The sequence below is a fragment of the Pipra filicauda genome, unplaced genomic scaffold (genome assembly GCF_003945595.2).
Source record: "Pipra filicauda isolate LSUMZ 115617 unplaced genomic scaffold, ASM394559v2 scaffold252_size1811890_pilon, whole genome shotgun sequence".
In the NCBI taxonomy this organism is placed as follows: domain Eukaryota; kingdom Metazoa; phylum Chordata; class Aves; order Passeriformes; family Pipridae; genus Pipra; species Pipra filicauda.
The window spans coordinates 95,449-116,416 of NW_024104368.1; the positions used below are offsets into that span (position 1 = coordinate 95,449).

The window sequence follows — 20,968 nt, forward strand, 5'->3', positions numbered from 1 at the left end:
AAATCACTAAGATAGACCTGAATTTATCAACAGTTTTTCTTCTAGAAATAACCACAGAAATTGCCTGTTTATGCTTCCCTTCTAGAAAACGTGTTTCTGGTAGTGAAGCTCATGTTTCTGGTGCTACTACTGAAGTGGTTCCTACATCTGTGGCTATAAGGGGATCAAGTCCCGCTATTCAGGATTTTGTATCTGGAGTAAATTGTGTGCCTAACTCTCTAAGCAACACAGTTGTAATGCCTAATTAACGTGAAAATAGACATAAAAGGACCATGACTATGAGCACAGTTTTGCTGTGATGTTTTAACAGGATCCTCACAAAAGAACTTGTAAAATTTGCAAGGAGTAGGATGTGCATCAGGAAGGTGGTGAGAGAATACTTCTCAAAGGACTGGGTTTTTCTAGTCAGTTGAAGTGGCATTTGTAGATGCAAACTTTTCAGACTAAGAAGAGCTAAAGTAAGATACTATTTTTTTACATAATTTTTCAGAAAAATCTAGCTAGACTGGTGGATCATGCACTGTGGCAACAGATGGAGTTTAATTTGTATAAATAGGCAGGGTGGTGCATGCTCGTAATATAAACTTCATATCTTCAGCTCAGCATATATTTATTGCAAGAAAAATGTCACCATGGAGAGCTCAAAGAGTATAATAGTCCTTACCGTGATGGAAGTCTAATAAACAGCAATTAAATGAAAAATAAATTAGAAATTTTGTAAAATATACCTGTTTAAGTGGCAGAGAGATGGCAGTGAATAAAATATAGTACATTGCCCTTAAAATAAATCAAACCATACTGCTTTGCTTTATTCAGAGAGAGGTGTTAAAAATGACTAAAGCCATGAGCTTTAGCCTTGTGTTCTGCATATCTATCCATACATGTACAGAATTGTTCGGAATAAGATGTTAGACTTTTCACAGATTTGATTTAGTAAAGTTTAACTGACAAGGTAATGTGGGGAAGGGAGGGCAAGAAAGTCATGGAATTATTCAGAAATGAAATACTGTTTCTATGCTTTCTGGAAACTTTGTAGACTGGCCTGTTTTGCAATCAGAGATTTTTGATGTTAGCTGTTCCCGGTAGGGAGGTGTTGGCTGTAGTTCCCAGCAGATGGAGTTTAGGGAAAGGTTCTGCTATCTGGAGTCTTTATTTTGACTTGTGCTCTAGTACATTTCTAGTCCTTTTCCTGGAAATGAGGTTCACAGGGATGCCAGGCTTCTTGTTGTACTCTATTTTGGAGAAACAAATCAGGAAGGTAAGAGTCAGGATTTGCCTGAACTAGCAAGCAAGCAAGCTCTGCACTATACCAACTGTGGAGCACATCATGTAGCATGGAAAGAGGGGTTTCCTTAAATCAGGATTGTTACATGGGCCTATTGGTAACATACACTTTTCTTCAGGCCAGTTAGTAAGTTTTAGTGAATGTGACATTCTTTGAGTTGAATTGACCTGAGTATACATGCACATCTGTCAATACCAGTTGTCTTATTTGTTCTTTATTTAGTTGGAGGCCAGGTTCCACCCTGATGAAATCAGTCAATCAGCTGAGACTGACACATTTTTTACAGTTGCCAAAGTTCTACAGTGTAAAATAATGCAATCCTTTAAAATTCAGGTCCTACTACTCTAGCATGTATTAAATGTTGAAATGATAGCGGTAAAGATTCTCTTCTGGAGTTTACAGAGATGTGTTCTGCTGTAGTAGGATACTCTCCCTGTTGACATATGGATGTACTACAGAGAATAAAGTATTGAGAAGGATCAGCAGCATGCAGCCCTTACAAAAAAGCACTTTTTGATGGCAAATTTCTGGGAGCATCTGCTTCCAGAGTCTTCTTGTTGAAATGCACAGCTGGCACCAATAAACTGCAGTTGCAGTTTTACAGTAGGTAATTATTTATGAATTTTAATTTGCTGATTGTAGTAAACAATGATTTGCTTTCAAGTTACATCGCTGTAAAATAGCTCAGATGGTATTTGTTTAGCTTTTGGGGGTTTGGGTTATGTTTTCCTCTCATATAACCGCTAGTTGTCCTCAGCCAAAAGATACTTGAAACTTTATTTTGTTTCTGGTTTTTGCTCCTCTGCTTCTTCCCTTTAAAGCTTTTGTGTTTCTCTACTCCTGGTCTGCAGTCTGCCGCTTTATAAGGTCCTTAGAAAATTTACATCCATGCAGCCACTTCGTGGCTTATTGAGAGGAGTGTGTCTGCTGGAAGTACTGTACAATAAGAAATACTGGATGATTGGAGAAGTGTTTTGAATGCTGAAGAAGATTCTTCAGAGATTTCACTTTGCATTTAAACAGAATTTAAGTCAGTTATGGGCAGCAAAGTCCAATAGAAAGTTTAGAAAGCCTATATTCCAGCAGATGATTGTTAGAAGCTTCAGCAAATTGTATCCCCTGTTTTGAGTAATATTTTTTTTTTACTACATGAGAGAGTTGTGTGAAACACATAAGGAGGGCAAAGGAGCATAGACTGGAATATGCTTCTTCCAAATCAGTATCTTATGATTTTTGTGTGCCTTTAACGTCTGTGGCAAGCAATTCCTAGTTGCAAAGGGGCCTGTTTCAAGAAACCAAGAAGCTGCTTCTTCAGCAGCCACGTAGTTGGTTATTCTCCCGGAAACTGGAAGTAAGGAACCACTTCTTGTATTAATCTCGTAGGCTGTTCTGCAGAAGGCACCCTCCATCTCCGTGTTTTAAAAAGCGCTTTGAGTTATGAGCCTACTTTTGAAAGAAATGCCAACTCAAACATTAGATTAGAAAATGTTATGTATAGCATTGGGTCATCTGAATGCAGAGATCTTGCTTCACTTTTAGTGTTTTGCTTAGAATGTGGGTATTCTTAATTTTTTCACTCATCCTGTGATAACCTTTGAGGTTATCACAAACCAGAGCATCTGAATGCCTCATGCTGTCTATTGCAGTCATGAAACCGAACTTATAGCAGGGTTGGTGGTACCCCATTTGGTGGTTGTCTCAATTAGATCTCTGCCTAGATTTTTTGGAGTGGGTAGTTTGGCCAACAGGTTGGGTATTTTATATCAATAAGGGTAGTTGTTACCAACATAGGCACAATCCTCCTTTCCAAGACGGAGTTTCCTGTGCCTGCTAGCCAGCCTGTATCCACAACTGAAATGTTATAGAGACTCTGTGCAGGAACTCTTGTATGTTGAGTCCCTATAAACACTCTGCTTTATCTTCTGTCCAATTTTAGTGTGCCCTCTGGATTTGAAGGTATAAAAGAACAGGAGATCTGCAACAAGATAATGACAAAAATGCTGGAAAATTACAATACCTTGTTTGAACTGGAAGGCTTGAAGAAGGATGAAGAAAAGCCTGTATGTGAAGAGCTAGCAAGAATAATTTTGGTAAAAGTGAGTATCTCTAATATTTCATTTTCTTACAGCGATTTCATAATTCAGGTTTATTGCAGGCTTCAAAACATAAATGTTTAGATAAGTGGGAGACAGGCACTGTTGTAATAGTGTTCTGTGTTATTGATTGGTATGCAGTTTACAAATTGATTCTGCTGATAGGCTAATTTTCATTACTAGTCTGGAAGTTCATTCTATTAAACATCTTTATGCTTTGTTAGCTGCACACTGTTATTTATTTAAAAAATATATTCACTAAAATTTAAATGTTTTTAAATGAGGAGGCAGAATAATTCTAGGAAATGTTCAAGGTTTCTGACATGGTGATCATTTATGGTGTACTTCAGTGATTATGAACTTCCATACTGTAGGACAGTATGAGGTCTCTAGCCTTTGCCACTGTGAAGTCTACTTGTCTCAAATATGTACCTGAGTTTAAAAGTTGTATGTTCTGACTCAGAATGGCCATTCCTGAGAGCACTTGAAGAGAAGCATTAAATAAAAGTTACTATTCAAAGAAAGTACCTTGGAGCTCTTAAAGAAAAGTTATATAATTTGGAGGTAGAATGGCTGGTAGCCTTCCACTGTCTTCCTTAATTTATGTTACGGAAGTCACAGTAACTTTTGGGTAATGGAAATGGTCTGCCTGGCCTTTTGATGTTTAGCAGCAGATGGTCACTTCAGCAACAAAAACAGGTGAAGAACATATTTCTAAAAAATGAACACAGAAGAAAGGCTTCAGATATACCTCCTCCTTCAAGTCTCTCCCAGTTGCAAAAGTCAAGGTAGTCTTTCACTTCTAAGGACTTATTGGTAATTGGAAGTGCACCAAGGTGGAAATCTGGGAGATTTCCCACAGCTATTCAGAGATATGAGCTATCAAAGTACATGGTGATAACCAGAATTACTTTAACAAAATATCCTAAAAGGTATAGTTACCCATATGAGATGGAAAGTGTTGCCCATCTCTTTGCCTCAGGAGACAGGTGATTGCCTGAGAGGAATAAGCTGTACCTGAACACAAGGGCTTGCACTGTGTTTGCATCTTTGGATCTTGTTGATATTTTCAAAATTCAATTGGCAGTCAGCTGCAAAAATTTGACCTTGTTCCTTGCCCATCTAACATGGGTGGGAAGTTTTCTAGTTAAATCAAGGCAAATACTCAAACACAAGAAATGCAATCATCTAACTTCATGTAGTGAAGATACTAAGAAGTTTTTGTTGAAATTTGTCAGGTGGCGCTACTAAAGGACGCTTTTTACCATTCTCAAAGGTTACATTTTTTGTATCCTAGCAGATACCCCCTATCCTTGCCAGTTTGTATAATAGAGATGGTGCACTTGAAGAGAAATCCAAGTGGTAACAAATGAGATTCAGCAGAGAAAAGTGATTGCCAGTTTGCTAATTTATGAGCCATTACATACATTAGAAACCAGCTGGTGTCTCTGTCATAAAAGAACATATGCCTCAGAGAATTATTTGACCTGACTTGTGTCATAGTGTCCAGCAAATAACAAGTTGCTGCTTCTGGAAAAGCCATTGATACATCTACAGGTAAGTGGATAGAAATTTGCCAAGTAATCCTGTTGAAAGCAGTGAAAAATGTAGGATGTTCAGGACAATGCTCTCATAAACTGAGACCCTGTTGATTTTAAGGGTGTTGCATTCAAATATGAACCATGATGGGATGGGAGAGCAGATGGCAAGGAAAGTGAGGAAAAGTAGGATCTGTCCTTTACCAAACTCAGCTACATTTATCTAAATGGCTTGTTTAGCTTTTATGTTGTGATCAGCAAGAGGGTGAGGAGAGATTTAGATAACCTCACTCACTCCCTCGTGGGGTATTCTGTCATTCCTTCCCACAAATCACTTGCCAGCATTTCACCCTGAGTCACTACACTGCTACCTTTCCTATAATTGCCTTCACTCTCACTCCTTTCTCACTTTTCCATGTTGACATTTTTCTCTGAATTCCCACAGCCCTGTCCCACTATTCTTGCTGTACTCAAACTTGATAGCCCTTTGTTCCCAGTCCAGGGAAAAGGCTGGCAGTCTGTAGTGAAGTGCAGAAGCTCCAGCACTCTTCATACACAGCCTTCCATCACCTCCAGTCACTCTGCACACTTGCGGTAGCCCCTCCACAGCTTGTATTTCTTTGCCATCCTCTCTTTTACGTTCTTGACTGTGGAGATAACTTTTTCTCTAGGTTAGTACAGTGGCTTCGGTAATGTAACCTGCCTTATGTGTTCTTCTAGGTGGATAGTTTGGGGCTAGGGCTTATTGAGACACTTCTCGTACACAAGCATGAATTCCTCCTTTCAGTTGGAATGCTGGTGTTATCCTTACCCAAAGGTAAGGTTCCCAAAAAGGGGATGGAGGTACTTATAGGAAGAAATCAGTTTTTACATTGTGTTAAGAGTTTAACCTCATGATAGTCAAAACCATCAGTGCTGATCCAGGTGTTTCTTGACTAAGAGTTTGGAAAGAGCATCTATAAGCATGAAAATTCATACACGAGGATAAGAAAGCCAAAAATTTGCAGAAGGACTAACTTGAATCAAAATTTGAAGCACAATGACAGTGGTTTAAAAAATAAGGAAAGATATCAAAAAGTACATTGAACAATGTACTTCTCTCCTTGCTCTAGTATGCTTTTCTAGCTTACTGCATTGCAAAATTAGCCCTGCTTTTTCTTATCTCTTTTTTATTCCTTCATACCTTTACTTTGGTGCTGAAATTTCAACTGGAAAAACAGGAACCCACCTTTAATTAGTGTCTGAAGATATTGTAGGAATATTATTTCTCCCTGTAGTCTTGGGCTGTTCTTGAGGTGGCTTAAATGCCTGTTGCTTCACATCATCCATTCCTAATAACCTTTTTTGAAGTCTACATCAACCCTAAATCGTTAATTTAGAGCAAATACCCAAAAATAGGGAGCTAGTGGCTCATGCTATTCCATCCCAAGATGGGAATGTTGTCGCAGTCATCTTCCCAGACTTGCATGACTCCTGACACTTCATGGTCTGGATATCTTAAGATTTTTCCACACTTTGGTTAGAAAATCAGTGGATTTTTAAAAGCAAGAAATACCGCTCTTTTAAAATGAAAACACAAATATGTGGTTCGTTTAGATAAAGTCATGAAAGCATCAAGCTTCTCTTGGACCAGTCTGTTGGAAAGGAAAAACAGCTCCAGTGGAGCAAGTTGCATCTTGTCTACTATGTTAGTCATAGCTGTGGGGAATCCACAATGCTACAGACTTCTAGAAGGATCAAGTGCATTTCAATCAGGTACAGACTGCGGCAGCTTAAAGAAAATATGTGTTAAGGAGGCCAAAAGTTAATAAATGTTACAGATGGGAAAAAGAGACATGATTCTGTAGGGCTACTGGTAGTTGAACTACCATTCTTGCTGCATATGTGCACTGAGGAGGCACAGGAACACCTTCATCCCGGTTATATTCCTTCTTTCAAAGGCTGCTCAGTCATTGGGAAAGACAAGTTGTGCTGGGTAAAAGGATTTCTTAGCTTGCTTTCTCAATGGATCTTATTTCAGAAAGTAAGGGAGCTGGAATTCTCCGCAAATAGTGTTCCAGTACCTGCTTTGTTCTCAGGGCTGTTAAACCTGCTCTTGCTCATTGCTCAAGCATATGGTAGTATTATAATTAGAAATGATGGGGAGTGTTTCTTTGGAAACATCTACATTTTAAAAAAAAAGTAGAATTTTAACAAAATAGAAAATTTATCTTAGAAGAGTTTCTTTTTCAATGGGAAGTTGAACTGTCAGGTTCCTGATGCCTTGCCTGGAAGGATTTCATTGGGTTTTCATTCCACCTAATAGAATGAGATCCATATGATCATCCAGGTTGGTGACCAGCAGGCAGAAGTATTCTTCAGAAATGTATATATGTTTGTATATGTATTTGGAAATTCCTTATCGTAAATGAATTATGGGGTTTGATTTAGTATTTTTTTTAATTCCTGAATAAGTTGGACTTACAGGTCTCATTTGCAACCAGACATTACTACAATCCTTAATGCTTTTATCCAAGCTTCACTTTAATTTCCTAACCCACTGAACGATGTGTAAGAGTCTCAGTCTGTTGATCAATAAGCTCTGCTAGTTAGAGAGAAATGGGTGAAGTGGGTTGAATGTTCTGAATACGTGTTTGCTTTGTGTTCACATTTTCAGGATCATAAATAGCTGGTTTTTACTGGGCAGTGTTGTGTGTGAACAGTTAATCTTCTGACAATATGTCTGCACTGCTGTGCATTTTCACATTGTAAGTGTCAGGGTATTATCATAAAACATAGTTTAAATTTTACTTTGGAACAGAATTCCTAGTGTGTATCGATACAGTCCTGATAGATTTTTGTGGCACTAAACTGAGTGACAGCTTATGTAATGAAAGATTAGTCAGTCTTGAGTTGCAGTATTTCCAGTTTTATAACATTCTTGAATAAAGAGATTTACAAAACCTACAGGAACAACAAATAATAATTTTGAATGAGGACCTTTCATTTACAAAGGTCTTAAATTGCTGATTGAACTGCAGCTGCATATAGTCCTATGTTTTATAGCTAGCCAGTGGTGTATTGTTACTACTAGAATTAAATGGGACCTTGGAATAATAGTGATTAGGCTTCTCTAATGATCAAAGATAGGCAGTGAAGAAGATTTTTATTTAGTTCAAGTGACAAGGGAAATCTGGGCAGGCAAACTATTATGAGACTCGCTCTTGAGAGATTTCTGGAGTTATCCTTTCCCCTGGTTTCAAGTGAAATGTAATTTTCAATAGCATGTGTTTTAGCTCAGTAATGTCTTCAGATAAAATGTACAACCTATTACCTAGTCATGCAGGCTTACAAGACTTTTTTTTTAATTGTTTTTCCACCTTTTCAGTCTTATGCCTTCTTGACAGAGCACCTAGTTCTAAGAACCAGTCAGCTCAGAGCACATAAGTGTTTGCACTGAAACACAAGCGCTGGCCTGATGAGGATATAATGCTGTTCCTGGTTTGATTATATTTTTAGGACAGGAATGCAAAAGGCTTTTCTCATTCTTGCCGTGCTGTGTTGTAGAATATGTAGCCCTGTTCACCTGATGCAGAAGAGAAAGCAAGTACATTTAGAAAATTAATATTGTAACATTGGAATTGAATTAAAAATCGAACTTATAAAGTCAAGTAAAAATTATAAATGTACAATTTTATCGTTGTCAGTATATTGTAGGCACATACTGATGACCTCTGAACAGACAGATTTCAATCACTAAAGAGCTACAGAAATTGGTCTATTGCTGGTTTTTGCAAAAACTAATAGTTTCAAAACAACCCTTTAGATGCAACTAACTTCTTGCATTTCTATCCTGTTTGTTTCCAGTCTTCTAACAAAAGTTGCCACTTCAATTGAGAGGATTAGTTGGCAGACTAGTTCTTCGTACTTTAAATGGCAGCAAAAGCTCACACACTGTGTTCTGCGAGCCTGCTGTTAGATTTCTAACAGGGAGGCAGTCCACTGCATGTAGCTGAACCTGCTGGTGCTTGGTGGATGCAAAGTGTGTAGTGCCCAACCCGATCCGTCAAAACCCCTAAGTGCATTTTTTTTATGTCAGCTCCAGCTGACTTGGGCTGCACTATCTGAAAGTGGACTGTTTGCTTGCTCTTTCCGATTGAACACTCAGAGCAGATCACTCAGCCCATGGTAGGACTTGAACCTCTCATTCCCGAGGAGATGTAGGAAAAGTAAGGTAGTCAAAGAGTTCTCCATATTGGTTTGACTGTGCTCCCTTTGCAGTCAGTTATCCACCTCCATGGAAAGCCACAATGTTTCAGCTTATTTCCCCAGATGAGTAAAGCAAGACTTCCCTCATAGATGTTTCTTTCCTCAGCTGTTTTCACCTTAACATGAGGACCTGATCCCCTGACAAGATCTGGGAGAAATTGCTGAGAACTCCCCAACTCTATGACTGAGTGGGCTCCCTCAAAATAAGTCCTCCTTCCCTGTCACCTCAGAGCTGTGGCCCCATGGTTACACACTCAGCAACACACAAGAGCAATCCCTCATTTACGTCAGGAAAAAAGACATCCGTTTCTAATCTATGTTACACTGCCCTGGCTAAGCCTACAGGGTCTAGATAGTTTCCTTTATTCTTCTTTCATGTCTGGGACCATTTTAGCATCGTGTTAATGGTTGGCTTTCAGTACTGGATTAATTCTTTCCCATCAGCAAACAGCAGGAACTGATCTATTTTGGAAATCCTTTCTGAAGATCTCAACAAACATTTCTGTTTTGTGCAAGTATCCCCTTATTTGGGCAGGTCACACAAGTTTGCTCCTGCCTGGGCTAGGGAGCCCAAAGGGTGGGAGTGGGTTCACATGGGAGATGTGGAGATGGGTGGGAAGTACATGAGGAGAAGGAGCACCTGTGGAAGTCTGTCTGCCATTTTCTATTTAGTACTTCTTCAACTAGAATTCACTTTGCAGTTGTCCACCAGTGAGCAGATGGGCATGTTTATAGTAAGGGTATATAGTGATTCAGACAGAATGACATTTAAAGATGTGAGCTGACAGGAAATGAGCAATATGAGATTTGTAGGTGAAAGTTTATAAGCCTCCAAACCCTTCACCTATAGCAGATTCAGTCTGGAGCGAGGAGGATGGTTGTGTTTATGCTGTGATTCAGAAAGGCAAGCGAAAAAACCCCTGAACAATTCTCGTGTAATTTTGAAAGAGCTTTCCAAAGAGCGCTGCTGTTTTTGACAATTCTGTATATGTATTATTAAAACAGAATGTTTCTGCTCTTGAAATTCATTAAAGCATTCGCAAGATTATAAATCTGTCGCTTGTGGTGTTACTAAATGCAATCCTGAATATTTACACAAATATGTTAATGCTAAACTCTATAAAGTAATAAATTATTATGCCAATTCTTCTTTAGCTAGAATTTCACCAGTAATATTTTCATTTTAACACATTATGAGAATAAGTTTGCCAAGGTTTAGGACATCTAAAGGAAACACAGACACATAACAAATGTCTTTCTCTTGCTGTCCATATTTCTAGTATACTATAAATTTTTTGAATACAGCTGACTGATTTTGCAGTTGAGATGCTTAGGAGCTTTGTTTTTTTCTCTCTCACAGTTTTTTCTTGAAACAAATGCTCATTGATATTATCATAGTCCCTTGATAATACCACATAGCTAAAATATAGAGATAATAAGATCCATATGTGTATGTATGGCCTGGTCTGTACTTGCACATGTTTTATTTGAAATGTTTTCATTTATTGTCTGTTATCGATTTGGGTTTATTTGGGGTTTATTTGTTTTCTTTTGTTTTGGGTTTTTTGTTGGGTTTGTTTGGGGTTTTTTTTGGGAGGGTGAGGTGATGCAACATTGTGATTTAGCACTTGGGAGCAGTCCATCTCAGCCAGAACAACATCCTGTTTTAAAAGGGAACCATGAAAGTCAGCACGAAGAAATGAGGTACAGTAAAATAAACATGTCAGTCTCTGCACTAGCCAGCTGTTTCTGAGCATCCTTGCTATACCAATGGGGAAAAAAGGAGGTTAGCAAGAGGATGAGAATTTTTCTAAGACAAGTCTCTCAATTCCTGCTGTTTAGATTCCCCAGTGTTTATTATGTTTCTCATTAATTAGTCATTCAGTTAATCAGGTTACACAAAATGATCAGCATTATTCCCTCTGTTTAGATCAGTAATCAGTGCTGTCTTTGTAACAAGGACACATTGCAGGCAGTTGGAACTGATCCAAAGTGAAGAAGTGTAAGACATTTTTCAGCCTGTGGCATTTAATTCTCGCTGACCTCTGCCATTAGCTTCATCTGTAGTACTTTGAAGGTGGGAGCTTCAAAAAGAGCCAGAACTAAATTAATTCTTTTGCCCTTATTAAGAGCAGTGAAATGCTCATTGACTTCAGTATAAGTCCAATGCATTTTTGAAAAGCCCTCCTGTGAGTACTGTGAAGATCACAGTTTGTCCAGGAGAAGGTGGTTGGTACACCCTGGTGAGCCTGTAACATTTCTGGTGTCCCAAAACTTACTTGTCATAAAGTGGGCTCAGGGCAGTCTAAGAGAACAGGAGCATGTGATGCAAGGGGCACAAGGGGCCAGACACTCTTAATGTGTCTGAATATATGTGCTCTTGAAAATCTGATATATCCAGTAGATCCCAGCAGCATTTGACCTGAATTGGAAGCAGTGAACATCTCAGTTTCACTGTTAAGAAAGGGGCCTGTTCTCTGTGTGCTGGGAATCTTACACTAGTAACTAGAACAATATAGAGATACTCAGGACTTCCTAATTTACTGCAAATCAGATACACCCTTTAAAAGTAACATTGCTGAATTCCATATGTGAAGAACTTTTTTGCTTGTGAATATTTTGATTTTTAGATCTGAAATGCAATTTAGCTTTTCCAAGGCTGAGTTTAAGCAGCTGTAATGTGAGATACAGGTCTGGAGAGCCTGGATTTCTCCCATAGCTAGAGCTGCTTTTTCTGTTTTATGAATAACATTACAGTAAATAGATGAGTCAGACTCCAATTTTCAAAATTGCAAGGTAGAATAAAATGTTCCCCTGGAACTGCTCTGAGCTCTGTTGTTACTGAATACATGCACATACGCACACACACACACAGAGTTAGGTAAACCCAGCAAGAGAGCATTTGGCTTGTGTCACTTTGTAAATGTTTGATTTGTTTTTTTGATTTTAAGTTCTGCTGCAGGCCCCTTATTTGTACCTCAGCCATGAGAAGCTGAGGTGTGGTCATTATACCATTGCATGACACCTTAACCCTGCCATAGGATGATGGCAGCTGGTTTTGACTGGGGTTAATTTTCTTCATAGTAGCTAGTATGGGGTGATTTGGATTTCTACTGCAAACACTGTTGATAATTTGGGGATGGTTTTATTCCAAATTGTGGGGATGGGCATGGAAGGTGAATAGTTTCCCTCAGTGAGATCTTTGTAACCTTTTACAAATTCTGGAATTGTTTGATCCCGGCATTGTCAATTCAAATTTTGCAGCATTCAGTAGCCAGTCCTTCTGGGTGGCTGAAGACAGATTTTTCTCTTCCTCCAAGAAAATACCATGATATTCCACAGATGGAGCTGGGAGCATTGGGGTATATTACGGGATTATTACTATATTTGTCATTTCCTTTTCTATATTCCAGTCCTCTCTAAAAATAATGGATTTCCACATTTCTCTCTTGCTTATGTATAACAATTCATGACCTTTGTGTGTATTTTATGACCATAAGTGCAGTAGGTTAAGGTTGTACTGATGCAAAACAGAATAACCTTTAGCTATTTATTAAGAGATATGGTCTCAGGTAAAAGGTCATATATATAAATAGTCTTGGGAGAACAAAAGGAAATGAAAGATGAACTGAATAGGGTATTAGTTTTATATTGAAAAGCAGTGATGTGATTTTTTTTGCAAACTGTGAGATTTTGCTTTTTATCACTTTTGTCTGAAACAGCTTTGCTGAATTCTGGTTATTAAAGTATAATGTAAATGATGGCAAGGTAAAACAGCAGATAGGAAGAAGCTGACCTGGTATCTGTGTGCTAAAAAACAAGCAAGGCAAAAACCCCATATATAAATACTAGCTGTTTCAATCTTCGTTACATGGTTTGTATGTCAGCTTTACTGACATTGTTCCCTCTTCTAACAAGGATGTTTTCATCCCCTTCTGGGTATAAAATGGAAAGTATACCTAATACATTGTGAAGAGATTTTTTTTTTTCCAATTTCTGTTCACATTAAATCATTTTCTGTATTTTTCCTGAAGGTACCTGTGCCACTGAATGATGACTCTGTGAACTGATACCTGAATAACAATTAGTTATTCCATCCAGTTAACGTGCATGAAAATACTTGTGACCATATGAATTAGAAAATGCCTTTGAAGATCCCCATGCCATTGGCTATACAGTTTTGTCTTAGAAATAATAGGTTATTTGATACTTCGTGTGTCTTTCAGAGCCTTAATCAGCCATGAGCTATTTTGCATGATCACAGAGGGGAGAGATTCCATATTGTCTTCATCTTGTGAGTAGGAGCAGCTCTGCTGTGGCTCTTTTGGTTCTTCATTGGCACCCTTGACAGCACCGCTTTGTATCACACCTGTGCTGCTGCGCTCCAGGGAACTTAGTACAGGAGACAGCATATTCCCCCTCCAACATCAAATGAAGAGAGAGCGAGGAACTCTTAAATTCACTGTTTCTTTTGAACTGCTCCATGCACAACCCTGTTGTGCACTTTTGTTGTAGCCTTGGGAAAATTTGCAGGTGTGACCCTGGTGACACCCACCTGAAGCAAAGGCTGCATTGCGCTGTATCATGGAGTGCTGCTGAGGGAAATGGAATATTCCCTCCTTTGTGGTGTACAGCTGCTGACCCAGTAAAGAGTCAGCTGTTGCAGTCTGTCTCCATGCAATCAGCTAATGCATCATTTCTGCAGTTATTCGCAGCATGGAATCCACTGAATAATCCTCTTAACGGTTGCTCATCATACATAAGAGTGGCTGTACTGGCTCAGACTTGGGATCCATCTAGCCCAGTGTCCTGCCTCCCACACTGCCCATAAGCAGATGTCCAGGGAGGAGTGAGGATAGGCAGCAAGGTGTTTCCTTCTTTTTTTCTACCAGTTGGTGACTATTCTTGGAGGTTTTCCTGCTCTTGAAATGGTTTGTGTATTCAGTGATGTACAGAGTAATTGTCTTGTGTCTCTCTTGCATGTGTGTAAGTTTTTTGCTTCCAACATGTCATCTGGAAAAGTGTGCCACAAATTGTTTCCTCTCACGTGAAGAACTGACTCCTTTTGTTTGTTAAAAACATGGCTTTTACTAGGGTCACTTGAAGGTCGCCTGATTTTTTCCCCTTTTTTTTTCTTTTGGTTTTTTTTGTTTTTTTTTTTTTTTTTTTTGTTTTTTTAATTTTTTTAACTGAAGGGGATAGTGAACAGTCCATCTTCTCTCTACCACCCATAACCCCTACAAGCTACCATGGTGGTTGTTTGGGTTTTTTTCCTAATGAAAAATTACTCTTGGTATTTGCAACCCTAATCACTGCACTGGCAACAACTGTTTTTTCTGTCAAAGTCCCTGCATGAAGTCAGTAAGCAGTCACGTGTAATAGCTTTCCTCTTTTGGGGCACAAGGCCAAGTGTTCTAATGCATTAAATTGGATGACATTTTGGTGAAGTCAGTGGGGCATGTTCTTTATTGTAGAAGAGAATCTGACTCCTTGTTTCTGTAAAAAATCTAATTTGTGCTTTAGTTAAAAAAAGTTTCACATTGATTAAGTTCAAGTTTATTTTAATTAATGGACTAAATGTCTTCTACATATTAATAGCTAAAAATAGATTCAAGGCTTTCTTAGCAGCATTTAAAACTTGAACTGAGAACCCCACAGGCCAGTTTCCTCTGATTATGCAGTTTGTGAGACCAGAAAGAGATTAATTACTGAATCAAGTAGGAAAGAGAGGATGAGCACAGCAGTAATAATGAGATTGTTCCAAAGATATCTTGGAATATCAAATTATCAACAAATAAGTTTATTGTTGTCATTAAAATACAGCGCAATGTATAGCCATTGTTTTTAGTAACTATTTTTCCCTAATTTCTTATTTAAGCAATCATAATCAGATACATTTAAAGGCTTGTATTACAGTGTGGTAGCATGCTACAAATACAAAAGACTGTAAATTGACTGTGCAGTTCTGGCACTACAGTTGACTGAGGCTGAAACTTGACAGTTTTTATGCCCATTCAACAATTTGTTGAAAAGGATAAAAGCAAGAGCAGTATTCTGTTCCGTTTTGAATTTTGCATCCAAGGAACCAGTGTAGTTTATTCTATTTGAAGAAAAAGTGTAATGAATAACTAAAGCTTAACTACTGTAGCAAGTATTTTCTCATTCCACTGAAATGTACAAAAACATTGCCAAGGTTCTCACATAGAGTCGGTAGTGCTAACTATTCAGGATGTGGCAGGCAATGTCTTTTACTGCTAGGTTCTTTCTCAGTCTTTTCTGCTGATGTTAGTCATCTCCCTAAAATTAATTCAAGCACGTAATTGAAAATAAATATGTAATTGAATACTCTCACCCTTCCACAGATAATCCCGGTCGGTCAGTCTGTCTGAAGAGATGAACATAAAGAGAAATAAGTACAGGAAGGGTAACTGAGTAAGAGACATTGCTAAGTGTCTTATACCCTGCCTGTGATTTAGTCTCTCCTTTAAGGATGCCTTTGACCTATGGTGTTTCTTTATTCATGCAGGATAAAGTGAGGAGCTCTGGAGTAGTCAACCTTTATATTAGTGTCAGCGCTTTGTGGTGTGAAAGGATTATGCTCTTGAAGAATAAATAGGTCGAAGAGTATTCTAGGGATGTTCTAATCTTTCCTAATCATTGAGGTCTCCATAGTTAATTGGTTTAAAGCTTTTATTGAGGTGAAGTCTCATGCATTGTAAAATCTGCATTTTGTATGGCTTGTGAAGAATCTGCCAGAGAGAGATTCTTTACCAATGAAGATTTTTTTACTTTCTGAAGGAAGATGACCTGTTTCTTGGGCCAGTATAAATCACCCAATCTAGGTATAAGAATGCTGGGCTGGGATTTGAATGAAGCGAGTTCTTTTCTGGTTTTGGGGGGAATGGACAAGTCAGCTGTTCTTTTCAATGGTTTTTGATAATTGTTAGCATTTGTAGCAGAGTATTACCTAAGAATCTTATTTGAGGATCAAGAAGCCCTGCTATGTTTAACCTAGAGTTAAAAGATTGTCTAAGGCATGCCCAAGGAAGCTTACAGACTTCTTGAGCTGTTTGAGCGTTGTTTTGGTATGATGGTAATACATCTTGTGGAAAATAACAGTTCATTATTTAGCATGGGCCAATGGAAGTTGTTGTTATTATACTGTAAGGTTAGGAAGATCTTCAAGTCTCTAAATTTGCCACATTTGCAGATGTAGGAGATGACTAGAAGTTTTACCTTATGGACTATTTGCCAATAAATACTGCTTGTCAAAGTTAGGAAATTAAATGTTCTCTGGCTTTCCCTGTGATCTTGTCAATTCTTGTGTGAAAATCATTAAAGAAACTTAGTTCAGAACCTGGGATTTGGCAGTGTCCTGTACAGATGCTGACTATTTACTTTGGCCCAAGTACTCTTGATAGTAGAAAGTTTTCCTTAGGGGCTTGATGGTGGGACTTGATGCCATCATGAGCAGGTATTCTAGTTTGGGCAGGTTTTGGGGAGTGTGAGATGGAGAGGTCGTCACTGGCAGTTGTTGACAGTAAACTGGGCTTAGGTAATTCTTCAGATACAAACGGTAACAGTGATTGTTGAACACACACAGTTGAGCAAAACAAAGCTTGTTTGTTTTGTATCCAGTATGCCGTACTAGAGGTTGTTGGGGTTTTTTTCCACATGGGAATGAAAAGTATGCAATTGCTAATAAACCTTACTCCTTAGAACATTCTCTGGAGATCTGTAATGGTTAGAAGAGTGATGCTGAGGTAGTATTTCTGCATGGGATGCATGCTATTTATTTTGTGGCTTCAGGTTCATTTATCCCAGTTGTGTAGTAGCTATGTCACTGGTTGTAAAGGAAATCAGGCTTTAAAGCACAACAGATTTCATCCCACAGTTTCACAGATTTCACAAGCAGTGCTAAAAATCTCAAGGAATTCTCAAGCTTCAGTAATTCAGAGATGCACAGAAATGCATATAGGTAATTGTGTAATAATACTATTTTTTATGCAAGTACAAAGGTTGGTGTAATTGCATAATCTTCCCTAACAGAAACACAGACAGAAAAGTGCTCTTTAAGACTTTGCAAATGTGACCTGACTACATTTTGTCATTTCTAGTACTCTATGTGGAATACAAGTGCCTGACTTTCACTGGCATTTGAAAATTATGACTTAGTTTTATTGTTTGAATCCCAGTAGCAGACAGTGTTCTGAGAGTAACAGTGTCAGATTTCTGAAGATGTACAGTTATTTAATCTATGCTAGTAGAATTAGGATTTAGTATAACTATAATCAAAAATATCTTGACTTTTTTTTTTGATCTACAAATTCACAGGATGTTTAGAAAAACAAAATATATTCCAAAATATGCTTAGTCACTGAAGTATAACATATTATTGAAAATGAGCACATATTCTTTCTACTTCTTGGATTTTAAAGGGTAACATCAGACAGATTGCCAGTCCTTCAAGAGCTAATATGCAAGAACAAAACATTGACAACAGTGGATTCTCAGCTTGAACTGTGTTTGAGATTCTCATTTTGCTTTGTTTGTTGTAAGTTTTCCAAGTAGCCTAGGAACTCGGGCAGCCTGAGAATGTGACTGTTACACCTGCTTGATATTTTCTAGTAGCTTTTGTCTTTCAACTTGCATCTTTTCTTTTAATGGTGGTGAGTTCTTCCCCTTGTCTTAATTAACATAAAGATATACTGTACAGTTAAAAGAAAACAGCTAGTTTATAGGAAGAGTGGTATAATCATATAGTAATGTTTGCCTTGTAAAAACCAGCATGAATTGAAAGATAATAGGGAATGAACAGGAGATTTGCAAGTGTTGGAATAAACTGTAAATAAAATCTTTTCATAGAGAACCAGAAAAATACACTTGTATGCACTCTGCCCGGTGTAAATAAGGTCTCTTGCCAGAGCCTGTATTGAGCAGACTTCTGGAGGTTAATGTTTAATAGGTTCATAGCTAGTGCTGCTTGCCGTGTTCTCAGTATGTGGATCTCTGCTCCCTTGGAAGCATTATTTTATGCAAACTAAATTAATTTCTGTACTAAAACACATCAACCTACATGTGCTGTTGCAGAATCCATGACGGAACAGTAAATAGTTGCTATCCAAGGGTTTTCTGCTTTTAGTTCACAGACTTTTGTTCTCATTTTTCATTTCTATTCAACATATTAGAAGCAATTATTGTACTGCCTGATTCCTGCAATCCCTGACTGTTGTATGCTTATCTTAATAGCATTCAGTCAGTGGCAAGCCTGGCCCTATGTTAATTGCAGGAATGTTGATTTCTAACTTTTGCTAGCAAATGACAGAAGAATCTGATCTAACACACCTACATGACTCATTAGAGTCATTTGTCTGCAGTGACTTGTACTTATAATTGGAGGTGTAGTTATAATGAAGATACAGGTCCACAAAAATGGGAGATAGAAAACACCTATGAGATCACCTGGAAGATTCTGTTAGAGTACAGGATGTATTTTAAATTCTTTTCTAGTTCTGAGGTGAATGATCCAAGAAGAGGATCATTCCTGTCCTTTTTTTGCTGGATTGTTGCGTGATCTAGTGGAATTTCTAGTGGAGTCTCAGCTTATCTGTATTACCCAGTGTTGATTCAGAGGGCCGTAAAAATGTACTAGTTGAGCTTGGGCACATTTAGTGCCGCTTTATTGGTATGCCTGAGAGTGCTGCTTCACCTCTGTTCAGAATTCCTAAGGCCTGAACCTGCTTTTTTTACAGTTTGTAAACAGCATTCTTTATTGCTGAGAAGGAAAAGGGATTGAAGGGTGGGTAGCTGGTGTCAGCCTTTACAGTCATCTTTTCAGTTGTTCAGGTTCCCTTAGTAATGATTTGGCCATATGGTATTGCAGGACAGGAGAAATTTTCCTTGAAGGATTTGTATGCACTTCATAGGATATAGCACAGTTCGGGCCAGTGCCAGCAGTGTCTTTTAGGCAGCAAATTCTTTCATTACTGTGTAATTCACTGTCATGCTGTGAACAGGAGAAGTACCATACATGGAGAAAGACAGATTTCTCAGCAGCTTGTTTGAACTTTCCAACCTACTTACATGGACTTCAGTGGAGCAGCTCTGAATTTTGGCACATCTGCATATTTTTCTAAGGAAGAAATCCTTTGGCAAAGACTTGTTTACACTTCAAACAATTAGCCAACTGGAGGAATGGAAGAATGTGATGGGTGCTATACTGGCTTACCTCTGTTCTCTTGCTTTTGATGGTCTCATTAACATTTACCCTTAAACAGCACAGCACATAGTTACAGAGCATTTGCTTTGGGATTCCTTCACTGGAGGTGACATTTATTTTAAGAATATATTGAAATATCAAATGATGCCCATTGTAACTACAGTAACCTACCATAATTTTTATTGCTCTCGGTATTGTTCTGACTGGGCAGGTGAATATGGACATGAGCAGAAAGTCTATAGGAAACTGAAAACAGGAATCATCACCGTAGTCAGCCTTTTAAGTTCATTTGTACGTCTGTCCTCTGATTGTGATCATCTGGCCATATTTGTGCTTCTTACTCGTGATACATCTTCTGTTCAAACTCGGAGAGTCCAAAGAAACCAAGGGAAGGAAAGGCAGAAGTTACTCCCAGAGGAGCAGCGTCCCAGCAGTGTGAGGGGTTGGTGCAATGTATCTGCTTATGAAACCAACCTTGGGACTCATTGCCAAAGCTTCAGGTGGTAATTTGAGGCAGTACGATGCCTGATATCTCATCAGCACCTCTGTGCTTGATACTGGTTAAAAATACTGAAGCTGAAGGAGAGCCATCAGTATGGAGCAAAGGCCATAGGAAAGACTCTTGTCAATTGCTGTGGCCAAGCAATGGTAGATCCAGGTTTCCAGTCTCCATATGTGAAACAGAAATGCAAGGGGAAAAAAGGTTAACACCATTTACAGTCCACTGACTGGTTTTACTTATAATGCTGTTTTGTCCTTGCTTTATACTGGATGGTGATGTTGATGCATGCATAAGATTAATTCCACAGCATAAGAGAATATACAGCCATTCTGCTGTGTTAAGTGCATTGCCTCAGAGTACAGACACAGGAGCTGAAGAGTGGGAGTTTGAGATCCCTGGAGTTCTAAAATGAATCTGTGAGTGACTTTGCAAGAGTATGTGGAAGCAGGCTTATACATGGGGCAGATTTAGGTTACCAGCAGTTCATATGATGACGTGATTACATAAATTTAAAAGAGGAAATTGAAAAAAAACAAAAACCAAACCCAAAGGTTAGAGTCTTTCTCAGTGCAGTGACACAAAAACAGTACATGCCAAACCATAAGCTGATGGAAATCTCTAGGAAGGAGTGCAAGAGAGGATTATTTCATATTGCCCTGAAAAACATATGCATAAGGAATTTGGTATTACCTCAAGAAGGAGGAGGTATTTTTGTTATTTTGTAATTTTCCCTGTATATTACTTTGAAACTATGCACTGTATCTCTCCAATGTGAAGGCATACATGCTTCTTTTGGTTTTGAGTTTTTTATTTAGCCCATCAAGGAGTTCTCAACGTGCTTTTTGCTGGGATTCCTCATTGATGGCTGTATTTGCCAAATCAGACTTAAACATTTAATTCCAATTTGCAGTGAACTGGCTGTGCACTCAGCTGTGGGATGCTGTTCTCTGCTGCACCTGCAGACCCCCAGTTTGCAAAGTCTGCATCAGTCCCACTCTTTCCTCTCTTCTTGGATGAAGCTCTCTTCACCCCAATTCAGAACACTGTCTGCACTAGGCATCCTTTGGCAAATAGATGCCACCC

At 38.5% G+C, this 20,968-nt stretch overlaps 1 protein-coding gene across 5 annotated transcripts in view; it reads left to right on the forward strand.

Moving 5' to 3' along the window:
- The window catches only part of FAM13A (family with sequence similarity 13 member A), a 136,458-nt gene that overhangs the window by 34,433 nt on the left and 81,057 nt on the right, over positions 1 to 20,968 (forward strand). For all 5 annotated transcript variants that reach the window (XM_027731756.2, XM_039382064.1, XM_039382065.1 and 2 more), the window contains exon 5: positions 3,222 to 3,381. In XM_027731756.2, coding sequence (XP_027587557.1) covers positions 3,222 to 3,381 — 160 coding nt within the window. The remainder of the gene's footprint in view (positions 1 to 3,221; positions 3,382 to 20,968) is intronic.